General features: G+C 39.0%; 1 protein-coding gene and 1 long non-coding RNA gene across 14 annotated transcripts in view; one reads left to right on the top strand and one right to left on the bottom strand.

Annotated features, from left to right (window-relative positions):
- The window catches only part of ELF1 (E74 like ETS transcription factor 1), a 146893-nt gene that overhangs the window by 45632 nt on the left and 76196 nt on the right, over window positions 1–25065 (top strand). For 3 of the 13 annotated variants that reach the window (XM_007501510.3, XM_007501512.3, XM_007501509.3), the window contains exon 1: window positions 13089–13400. The exons of 9 other annotated variants lie outside the window; for them this stretch is intronic. Coding sequence is in view for 1 of the 4 variants with exons in the window: in XM_007501509.3 (XP_007501571.2) it covers window positions 13278–13400 (123 nt within the window). In the remaining 3 variants the exon portion in view is untranslated. Of the gene's footprint in view, window positions 1–13088; window positions 13401–16587; window positions 22357–25065 lie in introns of those variants that run through there. One more of the 13 variants, XM_056806960.1, reaches the window with a different exon arrangement.
- On the bottom strand, window positions 10011–12855 carry LOC130455774 (uncharacterized). Its single transcript, XR_008913871.1, has 2 exons — window positions 12568–12855; window positions 10011–10261 (listed from the first exon to the last, which is right to left on the bottom strand). It is a non-coding gene; the product is annotated as an uncharacterized LOC130455774 (long non-coding RNA).

The following is a 25065-nucleotide window of genomic DNA, read 5'->3' on the forward strand; positions in this document are numbered from 1 at the left end:
CACCTCCCTATCACCAGATAGACTTGTAAGCCAATTCTACCAAAGATTTAAAAAAGAACTAATTCAGATAGCACACAAAACTGTTTAAAGTAATGGAAAAGAAAAGGTCTTGATCCTTAAACTGGGAATAGTCAAAACAGAAAGAAAATTATAGACTTAATATCTTTAATGAATACTGAAGCAAAAATTCCAAAAATTAGCAAGGAAAGTATAGTGCCTTATGACTAAAATTCTATACTGTGCTCAAGGTGGATTTATACTAGATTTTTGATTACAATATTGTGTATTTCACAATATTGGTTCTGCCTACTTTGCTGTTTATCAATTCATAAAAAAAAAAACTTTCTGTTTCTCTGAGTTTATATTTATTACTTTGAAAAAAATTTTATTGTTATCTTGTTTTTATAGCACCTAAATTTCCCCCTATATTTCTTCCCCATTCCCATCCCAGAGAGCCATTATTTATAAGGAATATATTTTTTAAAGGAAAAGACACATTAAGCCAAATTGATCAATACATGGAAAAAATCCAAAATTATATGCAACACTCCACATGTTTTCTTAGTAAAGTAGGTTCTAGCTGTGAAGATGGGTTGGGGAAGACCTCCTTGTATGCAGGTTTCAGATGAGAGAAAGTCTGAAACTGACACCTTACAGAGTGGGGTAGAATAGATAACCCAAGGAACAAGAAGATTATTTTGTTACAAAGAGGGCCCAGTTAAAATTAGGTAATATAAATTTGTAGTGGATCACACTGTAGTTACATAAATTTATTTGACTGTGTTTAGCAACATGTAAAATGGAATGATTGAGAGGCAGATTATGGCTTTAATCCAGGGTTGAGGTTTGACAGAGTATGATCAGCAATTAGGGTGAGAAGGGATCCAAAATTCAGGAATAAAAAAATAATATAGTATTAAACTAGTCAATAAAATGGTTGAGCCCAGCAAGGGAGGAGAACAAAGCTAGAAAAGGAGTAATGGCCTGGGATGGTATTTGAGGGACAGAATGATTGGAGGTTACAGTGAAGAAAAAGAACATCTTTAGAGGGAAGGGGGAATAATAGATGTCATTGTAGAGCACTGGATCTAGAGTCAGAAAGATCTGAGTTCAAATTTTGCCTCAGGTACTAGCAGTGGGAACCTTAAAGTGCTAAATAAATACAATCTATAATTATTATTCTTATTACATTATGCAATGCTGTTTATTAAACAATAACATTTTCAGACAAAAGGCTGGGTACCAGTATAAGTTTGGCTATATATGGTAGCTAGATCACATTTCTCTTGGGTATATTCACATCAAAACTATAATTAATAGGAAGATTTCTTTCAAATTTATTTGATTCTTGGTCTACATGCTGGCTTTATATATAGCAAAGCATACCTAGAATGTGTTTTGAACTAAAAGTTATGCAAACCATTTTAATACAACCATATCAGGAAGATACTGTTATTATCCCTATCTTATAAATGAAAACATGGAGGCTGAGATAGGGGAAATGATTAGTCTAGAATTAGATGGTAAGTAAGTTTGGGCTCAGGTTTTTCTTTGGCTAAGTCTAGTACTCTAGTTGGGATTGAATAATATAAGTTTACTGATTAAATGAATATATTGTTATATATTTTTTTCTTTTCCTATGTCTCATTAAACCCATATTTTTGGCTATCACTTTCTGGTTTGTTTTGAACAAAAGCAAACCAGTTGACTTAACAATTGTGTCTGATAGTGGGTGTGGTGTGTGTTCTTTGAAATAGCTTCTTTGGCAGTTTGATTAATAATTACCTAAGCTAGTTTCCATCTCTATATAAGAGTAATTAAGTTATTGAATTTGTCACTGTAATAGAGTCCCATGAAATCAAACTGAACTCTGTTTCAGAAAACTCTTGCTACTTTATTCAGGTTCATTGTACACTGTGTAGTGTTTGGGACAACTGGTTCATATTCTGCTTTTTGGTAGAACACTTTATTCATAAGCAATACAAGAATCCTAAGTCCAACAGCAAAACTCATAAAAAAGTAAGAATGTGCAAAAAAGTAGAAATAGTCAGGTACCAACGGCATACCTAGCCCTCCTAAACATAAATGGGGGCAGCACCCCCACACTTCTGGGAATACAGTTCTAAGCTAACTCTTATGTGGTGGTGGGGAATTGCAGTTGAATGAAAGAGCCAACAAAATTTCTTCTCCTTACTCTTTCCAGGAGATGGTTGAACTGTGGGAGTAAAAACATTGAAGAAAAAGAACTGCTTAAATACATGGGTCGAAGGGATATGGTTGGGGATGTAAACTCTAAATGAACATCCTAGTGCAAACAACAACATGGAAATAGGTTCTGATCAAGGACACATGAAATACCCAGTGAAATTGCGAGTCGGCTGCAGAAAGGGTGGGTGGAGGAGAGGGAGGGAAATAAAGTGATTATTGTAACCAAAAAAATAAAATTAAATTTAAAAAATTACTACCAGTAATGGTTGATCTATTGCAGCTCCTTCAGGTGAAATACATCAGGCTTTGATTCTGGGACACCAGAGCCCAAATGGTGAGAATCTGTAGAGATCCCATTCTCTGCTCATGGCCACTTAGAAACCTCCCTGGGTTCTTCTTTTCACGAGCTCCCTCTTGCCTACTTTTGTTGTCTTTGTCATCGTTGTTGTCGTCTTCTTCTTCTGACAGTAGATTCAATTCTTAGTCCAAGCATAATTCCCTTAGAATTCTAATGTGTTGAGCTTTCCTTAATTGCTGGAACCATGGGTACTTGAAGCCATGCTGGAGAGCTCCACTATGGGCAAAACCAGTCCTTCCCATCAGTACTAGAGGCATTTAGTGGCTCTTGTGGCTAGTAAGATTTTACTAAACTTCCACAGCAAGCCACTTGAAACCTAAAAATGATTAGCAAAAAGACATTTTGAAAGATCTGATATCAAGGCTGTGTATGGGTGTTGGTTTATGTTTTCTTTTGGTTCAAAAATTCAACTAAGCAAATATTTTGTTTCTGTTAATCATAGTTGAAGAATATGGGATTAGTTTCAATATTTAGGTAATTCTTCAACACCTCATTGATCTATGTCCTTTCAAGGCAATTTTACATATGTCATCATGCTCAGTCCATTCACCTCTTCACCATTATAATTATGGGTAGGAAATAGGTGTTTTATCTGGATTTGACATATGCATCCTATACATGTTTTCCTAATAGTAATGATTATAATAATGGCAATTTTTACTTATGGCATTTAGATTATTTTTTGTAAGCCAGTATTATAAGAAGAGGCATCCTATGAAAAATCTTAGAAATTAATTTTTCTCTCCAAAATATTCAGCATGAAATAATGTTGAATATTTTAGGTAATATTTAAATTATATCAAGATGCCAATTGTATTTACTTAATATAAACTATAATTTGTATGAAAATGATTAATTTACTCTATTTTGCTCTAAAATTTCTGTTACTACTTGTGATCTTGGAAGTATTTCAGAAATCTAAACCAACATGTATAGAATTATTAAATATATCTTAATCCCCAAAATGTTTGGGCAGATACTTGTCTAAGGTAAGGAGTAATGGAAGAATTAGGTCTAGAGTCATGATCTCCTAATTTCTACTATTCTTTCCACTGGACTATTCTATCCTGATGTCTGAAAGACTTGTGGTTATATGAGGACGAACACTCTAAAGGTAAAATTCAAAAAAGTTGGTGGCTGATATTGTCTTTCAGACTTGAAACTTGTATATTTTAGGTTCTTTACAAAGACTTACTAATGAATTATCGTAGGAGACAAGATAGATTGCTATCATATTACCATTTTTCTCTTGAATCATAAATAATTACTTTGCCTCTAAGTAAAGTCAGCTGATGGTTCCTGCTTTTATAAGAAGAGTATGCTGGGAGTCAATTGTTAAAATTTCAATGTGAGCATTTGTTTATACTTTGGAAATGAAAAGAAACCCACTACAAATATTTAATTTTTTGTCTAGAAACATTAATTGTTGAAGAAAATGTCAATAATTCAGATTAAACTTAAATTGTGTCCCATGGTTTGATTGGTTAGGTTTTTTTTGAGGGGTGAGGGAAGAATCTGTTAAAAATTTAACAACACAAACTCTTCTTAGACCCCAGTTTGGGTCTTGTTGAGACTGTTCGTTTCAAATAAAATTATTCTTTATGGCTAGACCTATCCATACTTAGTCATGTAGACCTATCCATACTTAGTCATGTAATATCTTTTGGTTTCTATTTTAAGAAGTGGTTGAATAAAATAAGGAAAATAGCTTCTGGTTTTTGGAAAGATTACAGGAACCGCTTATATGACTAGATTGCCATTTTTCTGAATTTAGATTGAAATTATTAGGAATCTAAAAAGCCATCATCAAAAGGCCAAATAATGATCCCTTTTTCAGGATAGTTTACTTGTGGATCTTGTGAATAATATTTCTTTTTTAAAATTAATTTATTTAAATAATTAATTTAGACTTTTTCTCCAGTTACATGATTCATGTTCTCTCCCTCCCTTACCCCCCTACCAGAGCCAATGAGCAATTCCACTGGGTTTTATATCATGTATCATTGTTCAAAGCCTATTTCCATATTATTACAATTTGCAATAGAGTGATCATTTAGACTCTACATTCCCAATTGTATCCCCTTTGAACCATGTGATCAATCATGTTTTCCTTTGCATTTCTACTCCCACAGTTCTTTCTCTGGATGTGGATAGCATTCTTTCTCATAAGTCCCTCTGAATTGTCCTGGATCAGTGCATTGCTGCTAGTAGAAAAATCCATTACATTCAGTTGTGCCACCGTGTATTAGTCTCTGCTCAATGTTCTCCTGGTTCTGCTCCTTTTGCTCTGCATCAGTTCCTGAAGGTCTTTCTAGTGAAGAATATTTCTAAATTTTCTCTAGGAACAAAATATTGTTGTGTGGCTAACAGCCAATTAAATGTGAAGACAGATCTAATTTCCAGAGTATATATATATATCCTTTTTTTAAAAACCTATTTTTAAATAATAAATAAATATATTTTATTAATATATATTATTAATATATAACAAATATATTATTAACACATTAATTTATTAGTATATTATTAATACAATCAATATAATTAATTATATAATAAAATATATAATTAAAATATATAAATATAATAATATAATAATATATTATTAATACAATAAATAAATAAAGGTTTAAAACTATTTTCCCTTGTCCTTTTAGTATTTTCTGAAAGGATATTATTAATGACTGGTAACTATGGTTTAAAAATTTTAAAATAACAGTGGATTTTTGATGGTTAGAGAGAAGTATTTCTGGACTTGCATTGAATATTTTGGCTGTATTCCAAGAGAATTTTTAAAAAGAGGAAATAGAAGTCTAGCAAATGAGAATTATTTATTTGGTTACACAATAATGTGTGGTACCCTTTAATTTCAAGACTAATACCTGGGGGGGGGGGCAGCTGGGTGGCTCAGTGGATTGACAGTCAGGCCCAGAGATGGGAGATCCTGGATTCCAATCTGGCCTCAGACACTTTCTGTGTGATCATGGGCAAGTTACTTAACCCCCATTGCCTATCCCTTACCACTCTTCTGCCTTGGAACTAATACACAGTATTGTTATGTTATTCTAATGAAATGAGAGTTCTAGAAAGAAAAAAAATGGAAGAATTGGAAATTGAGAGCTTGGCACAAGAAGTGCAAAATTTTTTCCAAGCAAAAAAATAGGACCTAGAAATCATATATCAGGGAATCTTAAAACTGCGTAACTTTTTAAGAACCAGAGGACAAAGTAGAAATAGGAAAAATCTACTAGTCACCTTCTGAAAGAAATCCACAAATGAAGAGCCCCAGGGGGGAAAATATATATATATCATATTCAAAATCCAGAGCCCCTGGGTTAAAGAAAAAATACTGTAAGTACTGAATAGCCATAGTGAGGATTATCTACCATTTAGCAGCTACTACTGTATAGGAATAGAGAGTTTGGAATGCATGATTCCAGAAGGCAAAGGATATATAGTCTTAGAGTAAATAATAATTTACCCAGAAAACTGAGCATAATCCAATGGAGGGTAAACCACTTATATTTTAATAGGATATATGGGGAGATGATAAAAATGTCTCCAGTGAATCCTATTATTGGATCATAGAGGAAGTTAATTAGAAAGAATGAGTAGGAATGTATTTTTTTATGTCTTGATGATCTTAAAAACAGAATGGAAAGAAAAGAAAAGGATGCTGGGAGGATGAAGAGAAGGAAAAGGAAAGTTATTTCATGTCAATAAAGTGCACAGGCAGGCTTCTCATCTTCTCTTCAAATGCTCTAAGGAGACAAGAATTCACACACATAGTTGGGCACAGAAGTAAAATTCACTTAAATATGAGGGAAAGACGAGGGAAATGGGGGAATTTAGAGAAAGGGTAGACTAAGGGAGGGATTAGTCCTAAGAAAAACAAATTTTAAGGTTTTACAAAAAAATATAGCTTGTACAAAAATGTTACTTCTTTTTTTAAATTTCTATTTTTTAATTAATTTTTTTTGTTACAATAATCACTTTATTTCCTTCCCTCCCTTCTACCTATCCATTCCGCAGCTGACTCACAATTTCATTGGGTATTACTTGCGTCCTTAATCAGAACCTATTTCCATGTTGTTGTTTGTACTGGGATGTTCATTTAGAGTCTACATCCCCAACCATATCCCTTTGAACCATGTATTCAAGCGGTTGTTTTTCTTTGGTGTTTCCTCTGAATGTGGATAGTGGTTTTTCTTGTAGATTCTTCCAAGTTGTTCAGGATCACTGCATTGCTACTAATGTAGGAGTCCTTGACATTCGATTATATCACAGTGTATCAGTCTCTGTGTACAATGTTCTCCTGGTTCTGCTCCCTTCACTCTGCATTAATTCCTGGAGATCTTCCCAGTACACATGGAATTCCTCCACTTTCCTTTGAGCACAATAGTATTCCATCACCAACATATACCACAATTTGTTCAGCCATTCCCCAATTGTAGGGCATCCCCTCATTTCACAATTTTTTTGCCACCACAAAGAGTGCAGCTATGAATATTCTTATACATGTCTTTTTCCTTGTTATCTCTTTGGTGTACAAACCCAGCAGTGCTATGATTGGATCAAAGGGCAGACAGTCTTTTATCGCCCTTTGGGCATAGTTCTAAATTGCCCTCCAGAATGGTTGGATCAATTCACAACTCCACCAGCAATGAATTAGTGTCCTGACTTTGCCACATCCCCTCCAGCATTCATTACTTTCCATAGCTGTCATGTTAGCCAATCTGCTAGGTGTGAAGTGATACCTCAGAGTTGTTTTGATTTGCATCTCTCTGATTATAAGATGATTATCCTCTGTTTGCTATTGCTCTTGGTTATTTCTTGATTATTGCTCTGCTCCTTTGCTTGCTAGTTGTTGTATTCTGGTTCTTAAAGACTGAATTTCATCCTTGGGTTTTTGGTCTTCCTTCTCCTTCTGGTCTGATTTTCTTTGGAGGTCATCTTTCATTCTCTTTACCTTATCTCTCATCTCCTTTGCCTCATTTTCAAGCTGGTTTATTTTGGCTTTCAAGACACTATTTTCTGTTTCCAGATGACTTATCTTAGTCATTTTAAGATAGTTGTCTTCAGTTGTCTTCAGCCTCTCTTGTGTTTTGAATTATATTTTGAGTACTTCCAAAGCTTGTGTCCAGTTTTCTAGAGTTTCTGTGTTTTTGCTTGATGTTCCTTGATCCTCCTCTGTTCCATTTCCTCTTTGTTCATTGCCTATGTAGAAGCTGTTGATTGTAATTTCTTTTTTCTTTTTCTGTTGTTTGCTCATATTTACCCCCTTTTTACTCCCCGTATTTGTCTGTGCTCTTGCTCCTCTCATTTTTTTGGTTTTGGGGTCCTCTGTCAGTCTCCCCTTTAGGAGCTTTATCAGGAGATCTCTCAGTGCAATCTGTGGGGGAGAGGTGTTGGAGCTTGAGCTTCCCTGACCTCTTAAGACTTTTGATGGGATTGAGTTCAGCTGGGTTGAGCTGGATGTGCCCTGAGGCCAAAACCTCCTGGAAGGCTTGAGCAATATGCAGGGTTTCAGCTGCTGTTACCTGGCTACCTGCTCTGGGCTCCCTCTCTAGCTCCTTCCCCACCGCCTGTATTCTATGCTCTGATCCTGGTGTAGCCCTGCCCAGACAAGCGCTTTTGTCCAGATGTTCCTGCTGCTGCTGGAGGCTTAGAGCTCTAGGTGAGGGTGAGGGGTCCTGCAACCTTCCTTCTGCCTTACCCTTAAAACCCGAGTGTTCTCGGATTCTGGCTTTTTAGGGGGGTCCTTTTTGAATTGAGTCTAATAGGATGGTTCCTTGGCTCTGTCTTGTTGTTAGGTTTGATTTTCAGTCCCCTACGAGCATTTAGTTTGTAATTGGTAAGGAAGGGTATTCAGAGGTCTCAACTTTTGCTGCTTCTATGCTGCCATCTTGACTCCGCCCTACATTAATTCTTTTTGAGGTTGCAAAGGGTAAAAATCTGAGGGATTCTCATATATTCTAGAATGGCTAAATAATTTATGTTATGTATAAATTGAATGGAAATATAATTGTGTTATAAGAAATGATGAAGGGGGTTGGTTTCAGAGAAATTTAGAAAATCTTATAGGAACTGATGTTAAAGGAAGAGAATCAGGAGAATAATTTAAGGCAACAATATGGTAAAGACAAACAACTTTGACAGAATTAGGGATTTTGGTCAGTGTAATGACCAAGCATGATTTGAGCTCACTTCATCGTAGTGAAGAGGACTAATATAGATGAGAAATGATGTATTTGATATATGATACATATTTATTATGAGGAGTTTTGTTTTTCTTCAGTTTTCAATTTAGGGATGAGAGATTGGTTGAATGGAGAAGAGGGTGGAGTTCTTCTGATTGAAAAAAAAAAAAACTAAAAATTTATTACCACAATATATTTTACAAATTTATACATTCAGAGGCCTCAGATGAAGAACCCTTGCTTTTACTTATTCATTGTGCCTTATCCCTTGGAAGCAGAACTAGGAAAGGGCCTTAGATCACTTTGCTGATGTTACTTAAGGTTAATTTGGTCCTTATTCTTCCTCTGACCTTGCTTAGTGCCATATATTATTATTTTAGTTGCTTTAACCAAATTAACTTTAAAGGAAATCCTATTTGAAAAGGATCGTAATGCTAGAGATGTCTCTATGTTCGAGGAATAATAATTCTGTGTTCAGCTTTACTATATTGAAAACAAACCTTTTGGTATATAAACTAGGTCAATATGTTTTTGAAGTCCAGATTCTGATTCTTTAAGTAGTATAATGTCTAAGAAAGACAAGGAAGGAAGGAAGGCCATAAGCAGAGGTCATTGGCCACCTTGGTCTGACTTAATTTTCCTTTTCCACCTTCCCTTGACAGATGTAAAGTAAAGCCTCAGTTTTTATTGAATTTTGTGTTAGCAAATGCCCTTTGACCTTTTGCCATTTAAAAGACTTTCTAGGGGTTCTGCTGGAAGGTAACTGTAAAGGTGCAGGATGAAACCCTTTTTGAATGGATGACTCCAGATGAGTGCGCCAGTAAGTTGGGATGTGTAGTAAAGGGATTTTGCAAAAGAAGCAGAGACTGGACGCAGAGGCTGTTACTGGAAAAAACAGTTGGTATCAGTTTTGGCTGTTCTCCATTGAAGGGATAAGCTGCATCTCTCTTGCTCTCAAGATAGACCAGAGGAATACCAGTCTAGATTTCTGGGGTGGACCCAGAAACTGGGTTTTGGCTGTCTGGATATTACTGCCTGCTTTCAGCTGCTGAAAACTACTTAGAAAGTGGATTTCTACTGGAGTTTGCTGACATCCCTCTGGACTGCTGGCTGGACCAAATGAGGACACTTGTTGTGAGAATTTCTTTGGGCCTGGTTGTCTTTGCCCCTGCAAACCCCTCTCTAACCTTAATTATCCATTTTATTAGTTATTTTAGGATAATTAGAAAGATACGGGTTATATATATAGTTAGTGATCCCTTCTGTTTAATCTTAATTACAAAACCTCACTATAACAGATGGCGAGCTGAGGCGAACCCTTGCTTTCCCAGGTTCCCTTCCTCAGCACTGGTTTTCATGTGTAGGCCTGGATGCTGGCTGGAAAAAAGGGAGAGCCTGTAGACTAGGAGGTCCCCATGTTCATGTCTTGTTTCTGCCATTCTTTTACAAACGAGGGCTGTTTCTTCTGTCTTTGGATCCATCCTGAGTGTTGGTTCTAAGAGAGAAGAGCCAGAGGGTTAGCAGTGAGGGGTAAGTGAGGCAGGCTCACAATGACCAGGAAGTGTCTCAGGCCAGATTTGATCCCAGGACTTCTTTTCTTCAGCCTGGCTCTCTATCTACTGAGCCACCTAACTTTCTCCAAATTAATTTAAAAAAAAAGGGGGGGGGGGGGGAAAGCCTTTCTGTCTTAGTAACAGCTCTTAAAACTGAAGGGCTAGGTCTAGGTAAATGGGATAAAGTGACTTGCCTAGGGTTACACTGATAGGAAGTGTCTGAGGCCAGATTTTTTTTTTTAACCCATATCTTAGAATTTTAAATCTTGGTTCTAAGACAAAAGAGTAATAAAGGCTAAGCCAGTGATTTGCCCAGAGTCACACAACCAGAAAGTGTCTGAAACCACATTTGAATCCAGGACCTCCCATTTCTATTCAGTGCATCAACTAACTGCTCAATCATGTCTGATTCTACATGACCTCATTTGGGATTTTCTTGGTAAAGATGTTTGGAATGGTTTGCCATTTTTTCTCCACCTTATTTGGCAGATGAGGAAAGTGAGGCAAATAAAGTTAAGTGACTTGATCAGGGTCACACAGCTAGTAAGTATCTGAATTCAGATTTGAACTCATGAAAATAAATCTTCCTGATTCCAAGCCCAGTTTGTTCTCTACTGAACCCTCCCACCCCCCAGCTGCTTTACAAATTCATTCTTAAGTCTCATTTAATCTTACGGACCAGCACCCACCGTATTAATTTTTAATTACAAGAATACTGTTCTTGAACAGTGAAATTGGCCTTTAGTTGTCTTGATGTGTTTTTTCCCTCTTTTTTAACACTAGAACTTAAAATTGTTTAACATTTTAATGGAAAACTCATGGTTCTGAATCAATTATTGTATTTGACTTTTAATATAAATCTGGTTAGATACATTAATCATATGACTATGGTGAAATCACTTCACTTATCAGTGTTTTCTTTTATAAAATGGAAAGGTTTGTATTAGTTCCTCATAGAGTAGTTTGAGGCAAGTCCTTTGGTAAGCCTTAAAACCTTATTGAAAGGGGGCAGCAGAGAGATGCCTCAGTGGATTGAGAGCTAGGTCTAGAGACAGATCGTGGCTTCAAATTTGGCCCCAGATACTTCCTAGCTATGTGACCCTGGGAAAGTCACTTATTCCCCATTATCTGACCACTCCTCTGCCTTGGACATAGAATTGATTCTAAGACAGAAGATAAGGGTTTAAAGAACAAAACAGAGTCTTGTAGAAGGTGAGAGTTGCTGTTTTATTCTTAAAAATGCTTTTGCTAAAAGTTGGCTCTATTTGACTGTATGCTACTGCATGGCTCTATAGTACTGTGCTTTTTGTTGCCTTGTTTATATTATTTTTCTGCTTTCTCATTGCAGGTGTATTGTTCTTTTCAGTGTTTTTCTGCAAATTAGTTCTCTCTTCTTTCTAATTAATTGCATTTCACTTATGTTGAGCTGGGAACTAGGTGACAACACTCTTCAGGCAGATTCCTGGTGAGAGTAGCTAGACTGGGTACTGAAGGGAATCTTGTGGCAGGGACCGTCATGGATTTTGGTTGCTCAGAGACCTCTTATTTTTTTTTTTAATTGTTTTAAAGTTTTTGTCGTTTGTACTTTGGATGGTGGATAATTGTCAGATAATTGATCTGGTTTAATTTTTATTATTATTTTTTAAATTAGAACCAAGGGCTTCATTTTAAAGATCACTTTAAATGCAGATCTGCCCTGGGCCTGCGGCTTGATACCATAGAGAACTGCTTTGGGGCATTGAAAGGTTCCCTGACTAGGCTGGTCCAGGTGCTGCCCCTTTCTCTAAGGTAGGGGCCAAGCCTTCCCCAACCTCTCCATTGGAGGCCAGGAAGCACCTTGGCCACAGCCATGGAACTGGTTTGCTGTTCCGGAGAGGCGGCCTGCCTCCCGCAGCAGTCTCCCCCATTTCGGAAATAAGACCAGAGCTAAGGATGAGGACCGAGGCTCGCATTGGCCTTTGTATGTACAGGCACCATGGAGATCGCAGCAGAAATACCCCCCACCCCTCACTCCCGCATTCCCCGGGGGTGGCTCAGGCTCCCCATCAGGGGAAAGGGGAGACGGCCTCTCTACTAGCTCCACCATGAAGCGGGCCTGCCAGGTGGAGGGCTGGGAGCCCCGGGGAGCGGAGGCGGTGGCGGAGGCGGCGGCCCGCCTAGTGGGGGAGAGGCCGAGGAGCGCTCTACTGAGAGCTCAAGGCATTTTGAAGGAAGGAAAGAGCCTAGGATCATTCACCTGAGACCTTACCTGGGCACCCCCTCCTTTTACAGAGTGGGAAACGGAGGCTGAAGAGATTCTGATATTTGCCGCAGCCCCCACCTCCCCTAAGGACCTCGGGAGAAGGGGAGGAATCAAGCTGCCCCGACCCTGCCTGTCCATCAGTTTGGGCGCTGTCCTGCCTCTAGTGAAGGGCCTGAGGGCCGCTTTCATGTATAAAATGGACCACTGCACTTTCCGAAGAAATTCGGAAGGACTTTTTCCCATTGCACGTTGTACACGGCTTTTAAAGCCCACCTCTGAGAATGCCCTGCCATCGGGAGATTTTAGCAAACCTCCATGGAGCTTTTTCTTAGAAGAGTTAATTAGTAGCCAGGGTGGTTTTTCTTGTTGACAATGCTGAGAGAGAGAGATCTTTTCCCTCTTATTGTCCTTCGCAAGTCTTCCCCTTGACGCGGGCTTGTGCCTTTAGGAAGAGTCCGGAACACGGAGGGGAAGAAAAAGTTTTCAATCGTGTGCCTCTTTTTCACTCGATGAACGGGCGCTCCAGCTTTTCTGGAGCCTTTGCGCCTTGTGGCTCCAGGCTGGGCGCCCGCTGCTCCTGTTCCAGCCAGGCTCCTTCCTCGGCTCCCCTCCCCCAGGCTTACCTGCAGATTTGCATGTGTGACCCAGCAAAGTAATTGGGCCCACAGCAACCTGGGCGTGCCTCCCTTAGAAACTCTGGCTCTCCCGTATGACTCATGAGCCCAGGCTCACACACCACTTCCCCAATCTCCAGGAGCCATTTTAGCAGCCCCGTCTGCTACCTCTCTTTGATCTTCTGGCCCCAGGGAGCCATGCTCTGGCGAGGAGACCTGCTTCAGGTACTGGGTTCTGGGGTTACTTTGGATGGCTGCTCCATGCCCTCACCCCCCGTGGCTTTCCCTGGCCCAAGAACATGGCTGCGGGGGCTCCTCTGCCTCCCCCACTCTTAAGTCAGTCACTTGCTTGGTTGTATTTAACCATCTGGGAAAAACAAAGAATACGATTTTGGGTAGGTTTTTGGCTTCCTTAGTAAAGGTCTTTGGACATTTTATCTGGTGGAAATCCTTGTCAAGATGACGTAAGAAAAGGGCTGTTAAATCTAAAAGAAATAGTAATATTAGGGAGCTTATTTTTGTTGCAAAAACAAAGCACCAAATCTCATGGCAAATTTCTTAAATGATGTGTTTCCCTCAATTGCAGGAGGTCATGGAATTCTTTTGCAATTAGTAATAAGTCCACTTTTACAACAGTTCTCATATTTAACTTATGGCCTGGAGTATAGGGGCAGACTGATGCGTGGGACACCGAGAAAATTGATTTACCTCTACTTTATAGATTTAGCGGCTCTTAATATTTCTTAGTTAATGCGTTCCTCCCAGTCCTTGTTATTTGTTTTAATTTTTAAGCATTGTTTTCTGAGACACATCTTAGCATTTTCATGTCTGGTATGAGGCAGATCATTGAAGGATCTTTTGGGGGAGATATTTCTTAAGGGGGGAAAAAGGTTAGAATTAGGTCATCCAGCATTGGAAAAGGAACTTTTATTCTGTATTGATAATGTTTATGAATTCCAGATCCTATGATATGCTTTACTCTTCATTTGAGATATAATTTTTCTCAGAAGGGAAGAGTCAGATATATTGGCCTTTCATTTGTGTCAGATATGTTGGCTTTTCATTTGTGTAGTTGGTGTAACTAAAATGTGTCCATTTTCACATGTGAAAAGAGGAAGATAAGTGATGTCATTGTAGAGACCCCCCCCTTTTTAAATGGTGAGAATTTTTATTGAGCTGTTTAAAATAAATTTCACTGAAGCAGTTAAGCCCTGAAAGCGAAGTATGAACTAGGTGAAACTAATTGTGATCACAAAACTTGAAGTAGTAATAAACCTTTGTACAGACTTTTCTAAGTCAAATTGGATTGTGACAGTATTTACCTACTTCTTCAGATGAAAGGGAATATGTAGGTGCAAACAATGATTATTTTTAACTCTTCTGAAAGGAATGTTAGTGTTAGAAAGTCTCCGTTTTTTGTGCTTTTCGCATGTTGATATGTGAGCAGTAGCTTGCTCCTTCCCATTTTGACACTCCCAGCACCAGTCGCCATTGAATGAGCAGGTCCAACCACTCCTCCTCCCTGGCCTGGTTGGGGGGAGGACCATGGACATAGCCTGGAATGGCCTGTGGGGGGACAACCAGATTTGCCTTTTTTTCTCAGAGGGAGGAAGCATTCTCTACAAACACAAACAAAATAGGTAATATGTTAGACATGAGCATACATCATGCTGTGCTTTGTGCATAGTACAAATATAACGAAATCATACTAATCTCTTAATTTCCAGCTCTAGTGGACTTTTCCCAGTTCTCCTTCTTGACCTCTACTTCTTTTGACACTCTTCTTCACTCTTTGGGTTAGTTACCACTGCCACCACTTTCTCAGGGTCCTTTCCTGGAAATGGGCCCAGGGTGTGTTCAGTTGACATCTTCATGCAGGGGAGCCCCACATATGTCACCTCCATCCTGCTGCAGGTCTGCGTGAGCGCCAGCGCCTGCCTCCCTTCCTAGGTGGGGCGCAGTGCTCTTGGGCTTTCGGCAGCTCTCTTCTTCTTGTCCAGGCTCAGCTTCCCCTTCTGAATAATCTGTATGTGTCTCACCTTTCCATTCCAGTGTAAAGCTGCTGGGCATGGAGGTGATCCAGGAGAGCCAGGCCTAGGCATAGGTGGGCCTGGCTTCATATGTGGCCTCAGGCACTTCCTTAGCTGTGGGACCCTGGACAAGTCACATCACCCCCATTGCCTAGCCCTTACCTCCCTTCTATCATGGAACTATCCTCAGTATTGATTCCAAGTCAGAAGGTAAGGATTTAAAAAAACAGAAGGGGGCAGGAGCTCTTTTTGCTTAGATGTTTTTGTCTTCTAGCTGGCTTCTGTGCCTTGACCCTTCCTTCTCAGGACTGAATGAACCGGACTCTTGGGCACACTGCCCTGCCCTTTGCAGGTTCACTTTCCTGTGGCATTCCTCTTGGCTTTCTCCTCTGCCTGAGCCTCCACTCGCCTGTGCTAGGACCTGTCCTAGTCTTGGGAACCCCTTTGTAGACCCAAAAGTTTAGGATAAAGCACTGAGGAAAAGCAATGAGTTAGGTTAGCATTTGAAAGGGCTAGAAGAGATCACTCCAGGGAGCCCTTTGCTTGCCCACGTGACCAGCCAGCTGCTGGTGTGACCAGAGCAGCCTCGGGATCAGGTGGGAAGGTGAGGAAGTGAGGAATCCTGGCCAACATGTCCGAGGTAGGATCGGAACGCTCTGCTAATCACCCTTTTCTGTGGTGCCTAGGATAAAAATTTAAGAGCTGGAGAAAAAAAAAATAAGACCATGGAGATCCTTTACTGGGGGCTCTTCCCTTTTTTTTCCCCTTTCCTCTTGGATCCTTTTGGTAATCCCGTGAAGTCTAGGAGACCCTTCTCTGAATGCTTTCAGATTCACAAAATAAAATACATCCGATTACCAAGAAAAGTATTTATTCTGAAGTAATTGTCAAAACAAGGTTAAGGAGCCCTTGGATTAGTCTAGTCTTTTTATTTTACCTAGAAAGTAGCTGAATCTCAGAGAGCTCCAGTGATTTAGCATCATAGAAGTATAAATGCAGTGATGGAAGGGACCTAGTCCTTTTTTAGAGGAGGAAACTGAATCAGAGGGGTTAGTTAAGAGACTTGTCCATGATCAGACCTCTAGTAAGTGTTAGAGGTGGGATTTGAACATTTAATTTACGCATTCATTAGTTATTACTGTTGAGAGACTAAAGACATTGCTGACCTCTCCCATTTTCTGGTTTCCCTCTGGGGCATTACTTCTCTTTAGCCCTCTATTTCTTATCTCCATCCTTTAGCCCCACTCACTTTTTTTTTCTTCTTGACTCATCTTTGTTTTTATTCTCCTCTTGTAGAACCCTCTCCCTGCGTGTGTGCCGCGCGCCCCCTCCCCCCCCCCCCCATTTTGGCTATATGGAATTAATTAGGTTTTCATCTAAGTTTGGCATCTTTAACCTTTTTTAAAAATGTCCATTGACTTCCCTTTGGCTCTTGGTGGAAGAACCTTTTCCCTTTTTAGGTCAGTAGATTTTGCAAGACAAAATAATCCTCATTCCACCCGTAGGCATTCTTTAGTTGCTGGGGAAACCCTTCCTAACTCTTGCTGGCTAGATAATGTACACCTTTTTTTGGTATTTCTTTTAAGATGTGAATGAGAGAATGTTTCCCTGCCTAGGTGATACCCTGATATGATCTGTATCGCTTTCATGCTGGGAAATTAAAAAAACAAACCCCATGTGGGTCTATCTGCTTGCTATCCCATGGCCCTAACCCCCCTCCCCCTTCAGCATGTATCAGTGGTTCCATATCTTTCTACAGCCATGCTGAACATTGTGCCCGTATTTAATGGGAAAGGGGAAGAGAGCCAACAAACCGCTTTGCTAGGAAGCCAATACCAGTTGCTTTTATCAGTTGTGTTTATTGGAAGTCAGGACTGTCTAGGAATTGGGGGCTCTTGCAGAGGCAGGGTCCGTTCGCCTCTGAGCCACTCCTGCCTGTCAGTTGTCTAAGCTGAATGGGCTGGACATTACAGGAGCAATCTCGACTTCAGTTGGCATAGTTGTCAGCGAATACCACTAAGGATGGATTCTGTTATATTTTGGGATCTTGACCACTCAATTAGCAGTGATTTATTAATCAATAAGATTCTTAGTTGATTCCCTCCCCAAAACCTGTCAAGCCTCTGCTGCTTGTGTTGTTGATAGAGGGGGGAAAAAAGAGGTTCTGAACTGAGGTGGATTCCTGGATGGAGTCCTTTAAAAGTTGTGTGAATTTGTTGGTGGATCTGTGTGTTCTCTTTGCATTTTGTTTGTCTTGGAGGGACCTGTCTTATAAGTTTTGGCTAGTCTACTAGTTACCATCCATTTGAATTGATCAGTAAAGATATTTTCCTGCCCAAAGTGCTCCCAACCATTATATCACGGATACATACTTTGGCATAATAGTTGTATATTCAAAATATATCCTGGTGACTTTTTTTTCTTAACTCTTTTTTGCATTTTTACTGATATTGGACTTTTTTAGCTGTTGAAGATCATCTGACCAGTCCCTTCATTTCTAATGGGAAGAAATTGAGACTCAGAGGAGTTAAATAACGTGCCCAAGGCTACATAAACTGATTAGTAACAGAGCTGCCACCAGAACTCTCTGGAGTCCTCACCTATAGTCCTCATCTTTTCTTTGCCAGTTGGGACAATGTCAATTGCCCTACTTTTTTCCATTATTTTAAACTCTTGCCTTCTGTCTTATAATCAATATTAAGTATGAGTTCCAAGGCAGAAGAGCAGCAAGGACTCTTAGGATTACGTGACTTGCCTTGGTCACTCAGCTAGGAAATATCTGAGGCCAAATTTGAACCCTGAATCTTTAGTCTCCAGGGCTGTCTCTCTATGCACTGAGCTCCCTAGCTGTCCCTGTTCTACTATCTTGAATGAGATCTACACATAATACAAAGGTCTGAAATGTTGACTTCAATTTGATGAGATTTGGTCTAATATCTGTGATATAAAATAGTCCTGGATCTCATAATTTGTTGAGTTGGTTGAAGATGTTCATTAGGACTTATTGTCCTTATTGAATAATAATTATTTCTCTATGTTTCTTAAGTTAATAGAAAGTCCAGGAAGTGAGGGACTAGGAAGGGAACAAACATTTATATAGCCTCTACTATGTGTCAGGCACTGCACTGAGTGATTTACAAATATTATTTCATTTGATCTTTTTTAGTATACCCATTTTACAGTTGAGGAAACAGAGGCAAAGAGTTTTTAAGTGACTTGTCTAGGACCACACAGCTAGTAAGTGTCTGAGAATTGATTTGAACCCAGGTCTTCCTGACTCCATCCAGTTCAAATGTTTTAGCTGTTGTGCTAATACTTAGCTGCCTCTGTCATGGATCCCTAATTCTAAAATAAAAAATGAGGAGATTCCATTTCACTTTTTAAAAAAAGGTGTTTTGTTGGTGACTTTTGTTTTTACAACAGTTATTTCCAAATATACCCCCCCCCCCCACTATGAACTTTTCCCTTGTAACAAATAAAAACAATAAAAGCAAGTGCCATTGTGACTAAAACAGACAGCAGAGGAGATGTTCTGTGCCTGAAGTCCCACACTTTCTTATCACTTTTCAGGGCCAGAATTGGTCAGTACAGTTACAGAGGACTCGACTTAATTTTAATTTAATTTTCCTGGTTCTTCTTGACTAAAGTCTCCATCATTCAGTTCATATAAATTTTAGAGGTTTCTGTGGAATTTATTTCACTTTAATTCTAATCTTGGGACATTTCAAAGATTTGTTAAATGATTGGGGATTCCTGTATATTTGTGGTTTTATAATATTATGGTATGTGTATTAAAAAATATTCAGCAGTTTTCATCATTGTGGGAATGATTAGTTTATTTTTCTTCAGTTCTCCGTAAAACATTTTTGTTAGCATTGATGCAGTGACCTGAGGCAAGATGACAGGTTGGGTACTGGTGTCCCATGCAGGCCTCAGTGTCCTTCAGAACCAGATTGGGCTTCTGCGTCCCAACTCTTTCTCTGTCCCGTGTTTTTGCACAGTTCAGTTGTCCCTGAAGCCATCTCCGACCCTGCCACTGGGAGCTCCCCCCTCCCTCCAAACTTGAAATGCTTCCTGGGTTAAAGTTATTTCTGTTATATTCTCTGCCCCATCCTGGATTGCAAAGCCTCTTTATCCCCAATTTGGAGCTGCATAATAGTTGTTTAGTGAAGGAAATGACTCACCCAACACTCCTCCATTCATAAACTTTATGCATCCAGCCTGGCCCTGGGCCAAGGGTCGGAGATAGGAAGAAAAAAGTAAAAACAATGCCTGCTCTCTAGGAGTTTGCTTTCTAACAGGCTCCTCCCCTAAGATGCTGCTTGGTGGTTGAAAGGTGCTGACCTTCCCATCAAGGGTGGTCTGAGGGTGTTCCAAGCCCCGGCCCATTCAGATGGATGCACACGGGGTACAATGTGGGCACTTAACAAAATGCTTGTGGATCAAGTCTTTGGGAAGCAATACAGGAAAAAGGCAGAGGACCTGGGCTCAGATCTCAGCTGTCACTGGCTGAACTTGGACGTACCCATCTTTCTGAACCTCCTTTTCCTGATCTGTAAAGGGTTGGCCTAGATGCCTATTCTAGGCCCTTCTGATCCTTGGCTCTCATGAAGAATGTTTTCACTTTAATCCTTTAGTGATCAAAAAGTAGTTGACATCAAGTGTCTCATTCAGCCTCATTGGGGAAGAAGTCGGTCTTTAAGTAAGGCTGGATGAAAAGTGCAAGCCTTTTATTTTTAAAAATTGTCTTCAAGTATCCAGAGTAATTCAGACTTAGCTGCATTGGGGGTATTTCCCCTGAGAATGCCAAACCCTAGCCACCCCCCTCTTAGGAACAGAGTTTGCTGTTCCTAGACAATGGTTCTGTTCAAAGGAGGCAGAGGGCTTAATGACCAACATTTACTTAATTTTAAAATTAATATTTAGTTAATTATGTTGGAGGGACCTTGGAGAAATCTCACACTTTATTGATAAGGAAATGGAAGCATTAAGGGGTAAATCACTATCATAGCAGCAGAGCTAGGGTTAGCATCCATGACTTTTGGCATTTTGGTCCAATAGCCTTAAAACTCTCACTTGTCTTCTTGAAGAAAGGTTTTTACTGGTCAACTAGAAACCTAGTGTCTGTTCTCTGACCTTTTGGCAAGGCTCTTAGATGGCTTGAGTTTTGAATACCTTTGTGCTTAAAAAAGCCTTGGTTTTGAGTACTTATAAATGGATCTGTGACCTCATTTAGATTTCTTTCTGAAAAATCAGATCCCAACCTGTCTAAACCTGCAGGTTCTGTAAGACCAAGAGTTCCAAGAAAATCAAACATTTTGCAAGATATGCTGACACCTTGGGGTCTTAGTGCTTTTAAATTGTATTGCTTTGTGCACTTTACACTTTTTCCCCTGATAATTGGTTTGGGAGAAATACAGTTATTGACTTTTATATCAGTGTTAGTTAGGGAGAAGCAGTATACTTTTACCTTGATTAATTTCTACCCAGAAATTGTCAATATTTCTTTAAAAAAAAAAACAAAAAACTCTTACTATTTGACTTCGGATGAGCCACAAAAGCTAGGCAGTTGGGGTGAAGTGACTTGCAGAGGGCCCTGCAGCTAGGCAATAGTTGAGGCCAAATTTGATTTAGGTCCTTCTGACTTCAAACCTGGCTCTCTATCCACTCACTGTTCCACTTAACTGCCCCCCCACCCCCAATGTTCAAATATTGTCCCCTGTCCTTGCAGCAAAGAACCACACTTTTGAAAAAAACATATAGGTTATTTAATAAGAAGGCCATATACAGTTATGCAACTGAAGTTAAAGATTCAAGCACAGTAGTATTTACTTTTTCAGATATTCCTTCTCTTGGATTCTCTCCAGTCAATTGTTTGCAAATGCAGCCCCTGCAGCTTGGCATTAAAAAAAAAAAACAACAACCCAAAAGATAACAATGTATTTGGTCTTTCAGCAAATGAAGGTTAAGTATAACCTCACAGCCAATTTGATCCTTTCACTCCTTAAAGCAAGATGCTCTCTGGGTAGTTTGGGTTAGTAGATTTAGGAGTACCAAAGTACACGTTGGACTACAAGTCTGCAGAGTGCCTGTGCACAGCTGCTCAGGTTGGGCCCAAAGAAGTAAGTTACCCCAGTGGTTGGTTTTGTTTGATTTTAAATTTGAGTAACTGACAGTGTTTGGTTGATCCTGCCTAGGTTCATGTTTTCAAATCTACAGTTGAGGGAATAGAGAAGGGGTGTGTGTGCAATCTTTGTTGTTTTTTTGGTTTTTGGTGAAGTTAAAGGATTTCAACCTTCTGAACTGATACTTCATTGGCAGCACTTCACAAGAAGTGTTTCCTATGTATTCCTAGGTTATGTCATTGTGTTCATGCTCAATTGAGTTTTAGAATCCATACTGTGTATTGGTTCCAAGGTGAGAAGGGCTTGGCAGTGGGGGTTAAGTGACTTGTCCAGGGTCACACAGCTAGGAAGTAAGTGAAGTCCTCATTTGAACCCAGGACCTCTCATCCCTAGGCCTGACTCTCAATCCATTGAGCCACCCAGCTGCCCACCTCAATTTAGTTTAGATTTGATTCTCAGTTGCCTTTTTTTTACTTAGGACTTTTTTGGATGGGGAAAATGATTTTCCTTTCCAGGTTATTTATTTGATAAATATTTACCAAGTACTTGATGACAGTGGAAAGACCAGGAAATGCCCTATACATGTGTGTGCTAAACGATTTTGAAAGGAAATGTTTAAGAGCTGTGGGTATGTTATCCTCATAACGGCCTATTTTAACATGTCTAAGACGGGATTAGATACTGTCCTGTAGAGTCTCAGCTCCTTGAGAGCAAGGCCAGCCCTGCTGAGACCAGGCAGGCCGGTGGCTCTCCCGGTGCGGGGCCTGCTGGCACCTGGCTCAGCTTTGGGATCAGTAAGCCAGGGAGCTCCAGTTTTTCCAGCTGCCGAATCACCTCCTCCCCACCCCCAACCCCCGCCCTGCAGATGTGTGAGAGCCTGTTATTTTGGTGGCTCACCTAATAGGAGGATTGTGGGCCGTGGGCTGGAGCTTGTATCACTTTCCTTTGAGGAGGGAGAGCCCAGTAGGCGGGGGAGCCTGGAGCCTGCAGAGCTCTCTCTGCTGCTGCCCTTTCTTGTGACTTGGGGTAAGTCCCTTCACTTTCTTTGGTTTTAGGCTTGGTAGGGTGATGCGGGCTGGACCTGCACAGACTGAGGGGAGGGGGGACCTTTTCCAGAACTGATGTGTAGCAGGTTCACGTGTGAGATTCTGCATGGGCGGGCACTTGGAGGAAGAGATTTTTGCTTTTTCTGTTTTGCTCCCTGCTTTTGGAGAATCAAGAGTAAATCTTTTGGAAAGCCAGTAAGTACATTAATATTGATCAGTTTTTTGGAGGAGGGTTGAATTTCCAGTAATGTTTTGCTTTTGCTAATGGCTTCAAGGGATATGCATGACCTGTAGGCTAACTATGTTGAGATTTAAGTCAGAAATTCCTTATTAGCTTTGTCTATAGATATCCATTAGTTCTCACTTTGCCATTTATTGATTTTTTGCATTTCTACAAATTTATCTCAAAAGATGGAAAGAATAATGGGTTGCTTCCTCCATTTGATTTGTCTTGTAAATCGAAACAGACTGAACAAGCTTCTGCTGATTATGTTTTGAGCACTGAAAAACAATAGTTTTTGAACTAGCCAAAATAGTTTTAAACAACTTTTAGACGAGAAAAATGGCTTTATATTGCAGTATAAAGATTTCCTTTATATCATTTGTTCAAGAGATCGGGTGACTTACAAACAAGTTTGAAGAAATGCAAGAAAAAGATTACTGTTAGATTTTAAAAGGGAATCTGAAAAATCGTAACTATATTTCAGCCGAAAAAGTACCGACCTTTGCATAGAGTAGGTGCTTAGGAAATATTGATTAAGTTAGGAAAAGGCAGGTAAGAGGTTCTAATTTCTGATTTTTTGAACTAGTACAATATAGAAAGCTTAAAAATCATAAAATATAAACATTGTTTATTTTTCGTTTTCTATAGGATTGTATTAAGTCAGTTAATGAGGTAAATCAGAAATTTAAATTGGGTAATATTCTATTACCATCTACGTTCAATAGACTACTCAACTATTTAAGAATATGAGTAAAGTAATATTGTTGGATCAGTTACATACATATTCAAGAAAGTGAAACTGCTTCATGTAGTCTGATAGCATATAGACTCAATAAAATGTTTAGCTGAAGAAGGGGAAGTTAAAAAGAAGGGGAAAAAAACTGTTAGTGACTTGACTGCCACTTTGTGAGAGAGATTTGCCTAACTTTAGTTTAAAAAAAAATTAATTCTTTTTATTTTTTTAAATCACCTACATTTTGTTCTATAGCCATACCCTCCGGCCTTTATGGCAAAGGTTAACCTTTTAAACTATTTTGATAACTATTTAAATATGATTAGTTTATTTATCAACCATATGTATTTTATTATATGCATTTATAAACTGTTCTGAGGAGGTTCCACTATTTGTTTAGCACCCTGTCTGGAACATAGCAGAACTTAACAAATATTTATTGATTTGACTTGAGGAGATGTACATAGCCTTCACCAGACTGTGGAAGGAGTTCATGACCCAAAAAATGTTAAATTACTTGCTTATAATTAAGAAGTAAAGAGAAGGGGAAAAGTACTTTAGCAAAGCTAACCAGCATACCAAGAGACCAAAGTTGTGTGCAGCGCAGTGGTTCTCATTTCTAGTGGAGCAGGGGAAGATGTCGTTGCATGTCTTTTCTTTGGGGCTATATTTAGTTATTATATTTTGTCTGTAAAACAGACAATTATTATATTTTATGTTGATATTAATTTTGTCTGTGAAATAGATGAAAGATATTTTTTTTCTGTTTACATTGTTGTGGTTATTGCCTACATTGTTTTCCTGTTCTCACTTAATTTTGCATCACTATGTAATAGGTCTTTACATGCTTCTCTGTTTTCATTATGTTTATTATTTCTTATAGCATAGTAACATTCCATCACATTTGTGGACTGCATTTTTAGCTCTTCTTTGGTCAATGGTACCACAAAAGTGCTACTATGAATATTTTGGTGTAGTTTGAATTTTTCATCATTTTACCTTCTTGAAATTTTATGCCTGTTAGTAGAATCTTTGGGTCAAAGGATATGTAGTTTTTGGACACTTTCTTTGCATTGCAAATTCCAAATTATTTTCCACCATAGTGCTACCAATTTATAGTTCCAACAGCAATGTGTTGTTATTATGGCTGCCTTTCCACATTCCTTGACTATTTCTATCTTTTTTCCTTCTTTGCCAATTCATTGAATATTAAGTGAAACCTTTAGGTGGCTGTTGTTTTTTAATGTCTTTTATTTTTAGTAATTTGGGTACACCTGGTTTTCTGTTGAAATTTTGAATTTAATTGTGACACTAAAATTAAGGGAAATCTCTCACAACCCCTTCTCTCTCCATTATCATATTATAACCCCTGGGAAAATATATATGCTCTGTGGACATAACTGTTTCTCATTATAGTTTTTTTTTTTTATTCTCAGCACCAAGCATAGGGCCTTCATGTACTGGGCTTTTAATACGTTTGTTATATTGAATTATATTGGAGATAGGTAGAGTGACTTCTTATTCCCATTTTATAGAAGAGGAAAGTAAATCTCTCAAATTGTGCTCTCTCACACCTTGAAACTTCTAGTGTTTTTCCCCACTATATTACATTAACTCTAACTACAATAATTTCTATTTCTAAGGGGAGTTCAGATGGCAGTGACTTTGTAGGTATAAAATATCACAATTGAAACACATTCATTTAACCCAGTTCAGAACCATGATAATTGTGT

The sequence above is a fragment of the Monodelphis domestica genome, chromosome 8, assembly GCF_027887165.1.
Source record: "Monodelphis domestica isolate mMonDom1 chromosome 8, mMonDom1.pri, whole genome shotgun sequence".
In the NCBI taxonomy this organism is placed as follows: Eukaryota; Metazoa; Chordata; class Mammalia; order Didelphimorphia; family Didelphidae; genus Monodelphis; species Monodelphis domestica.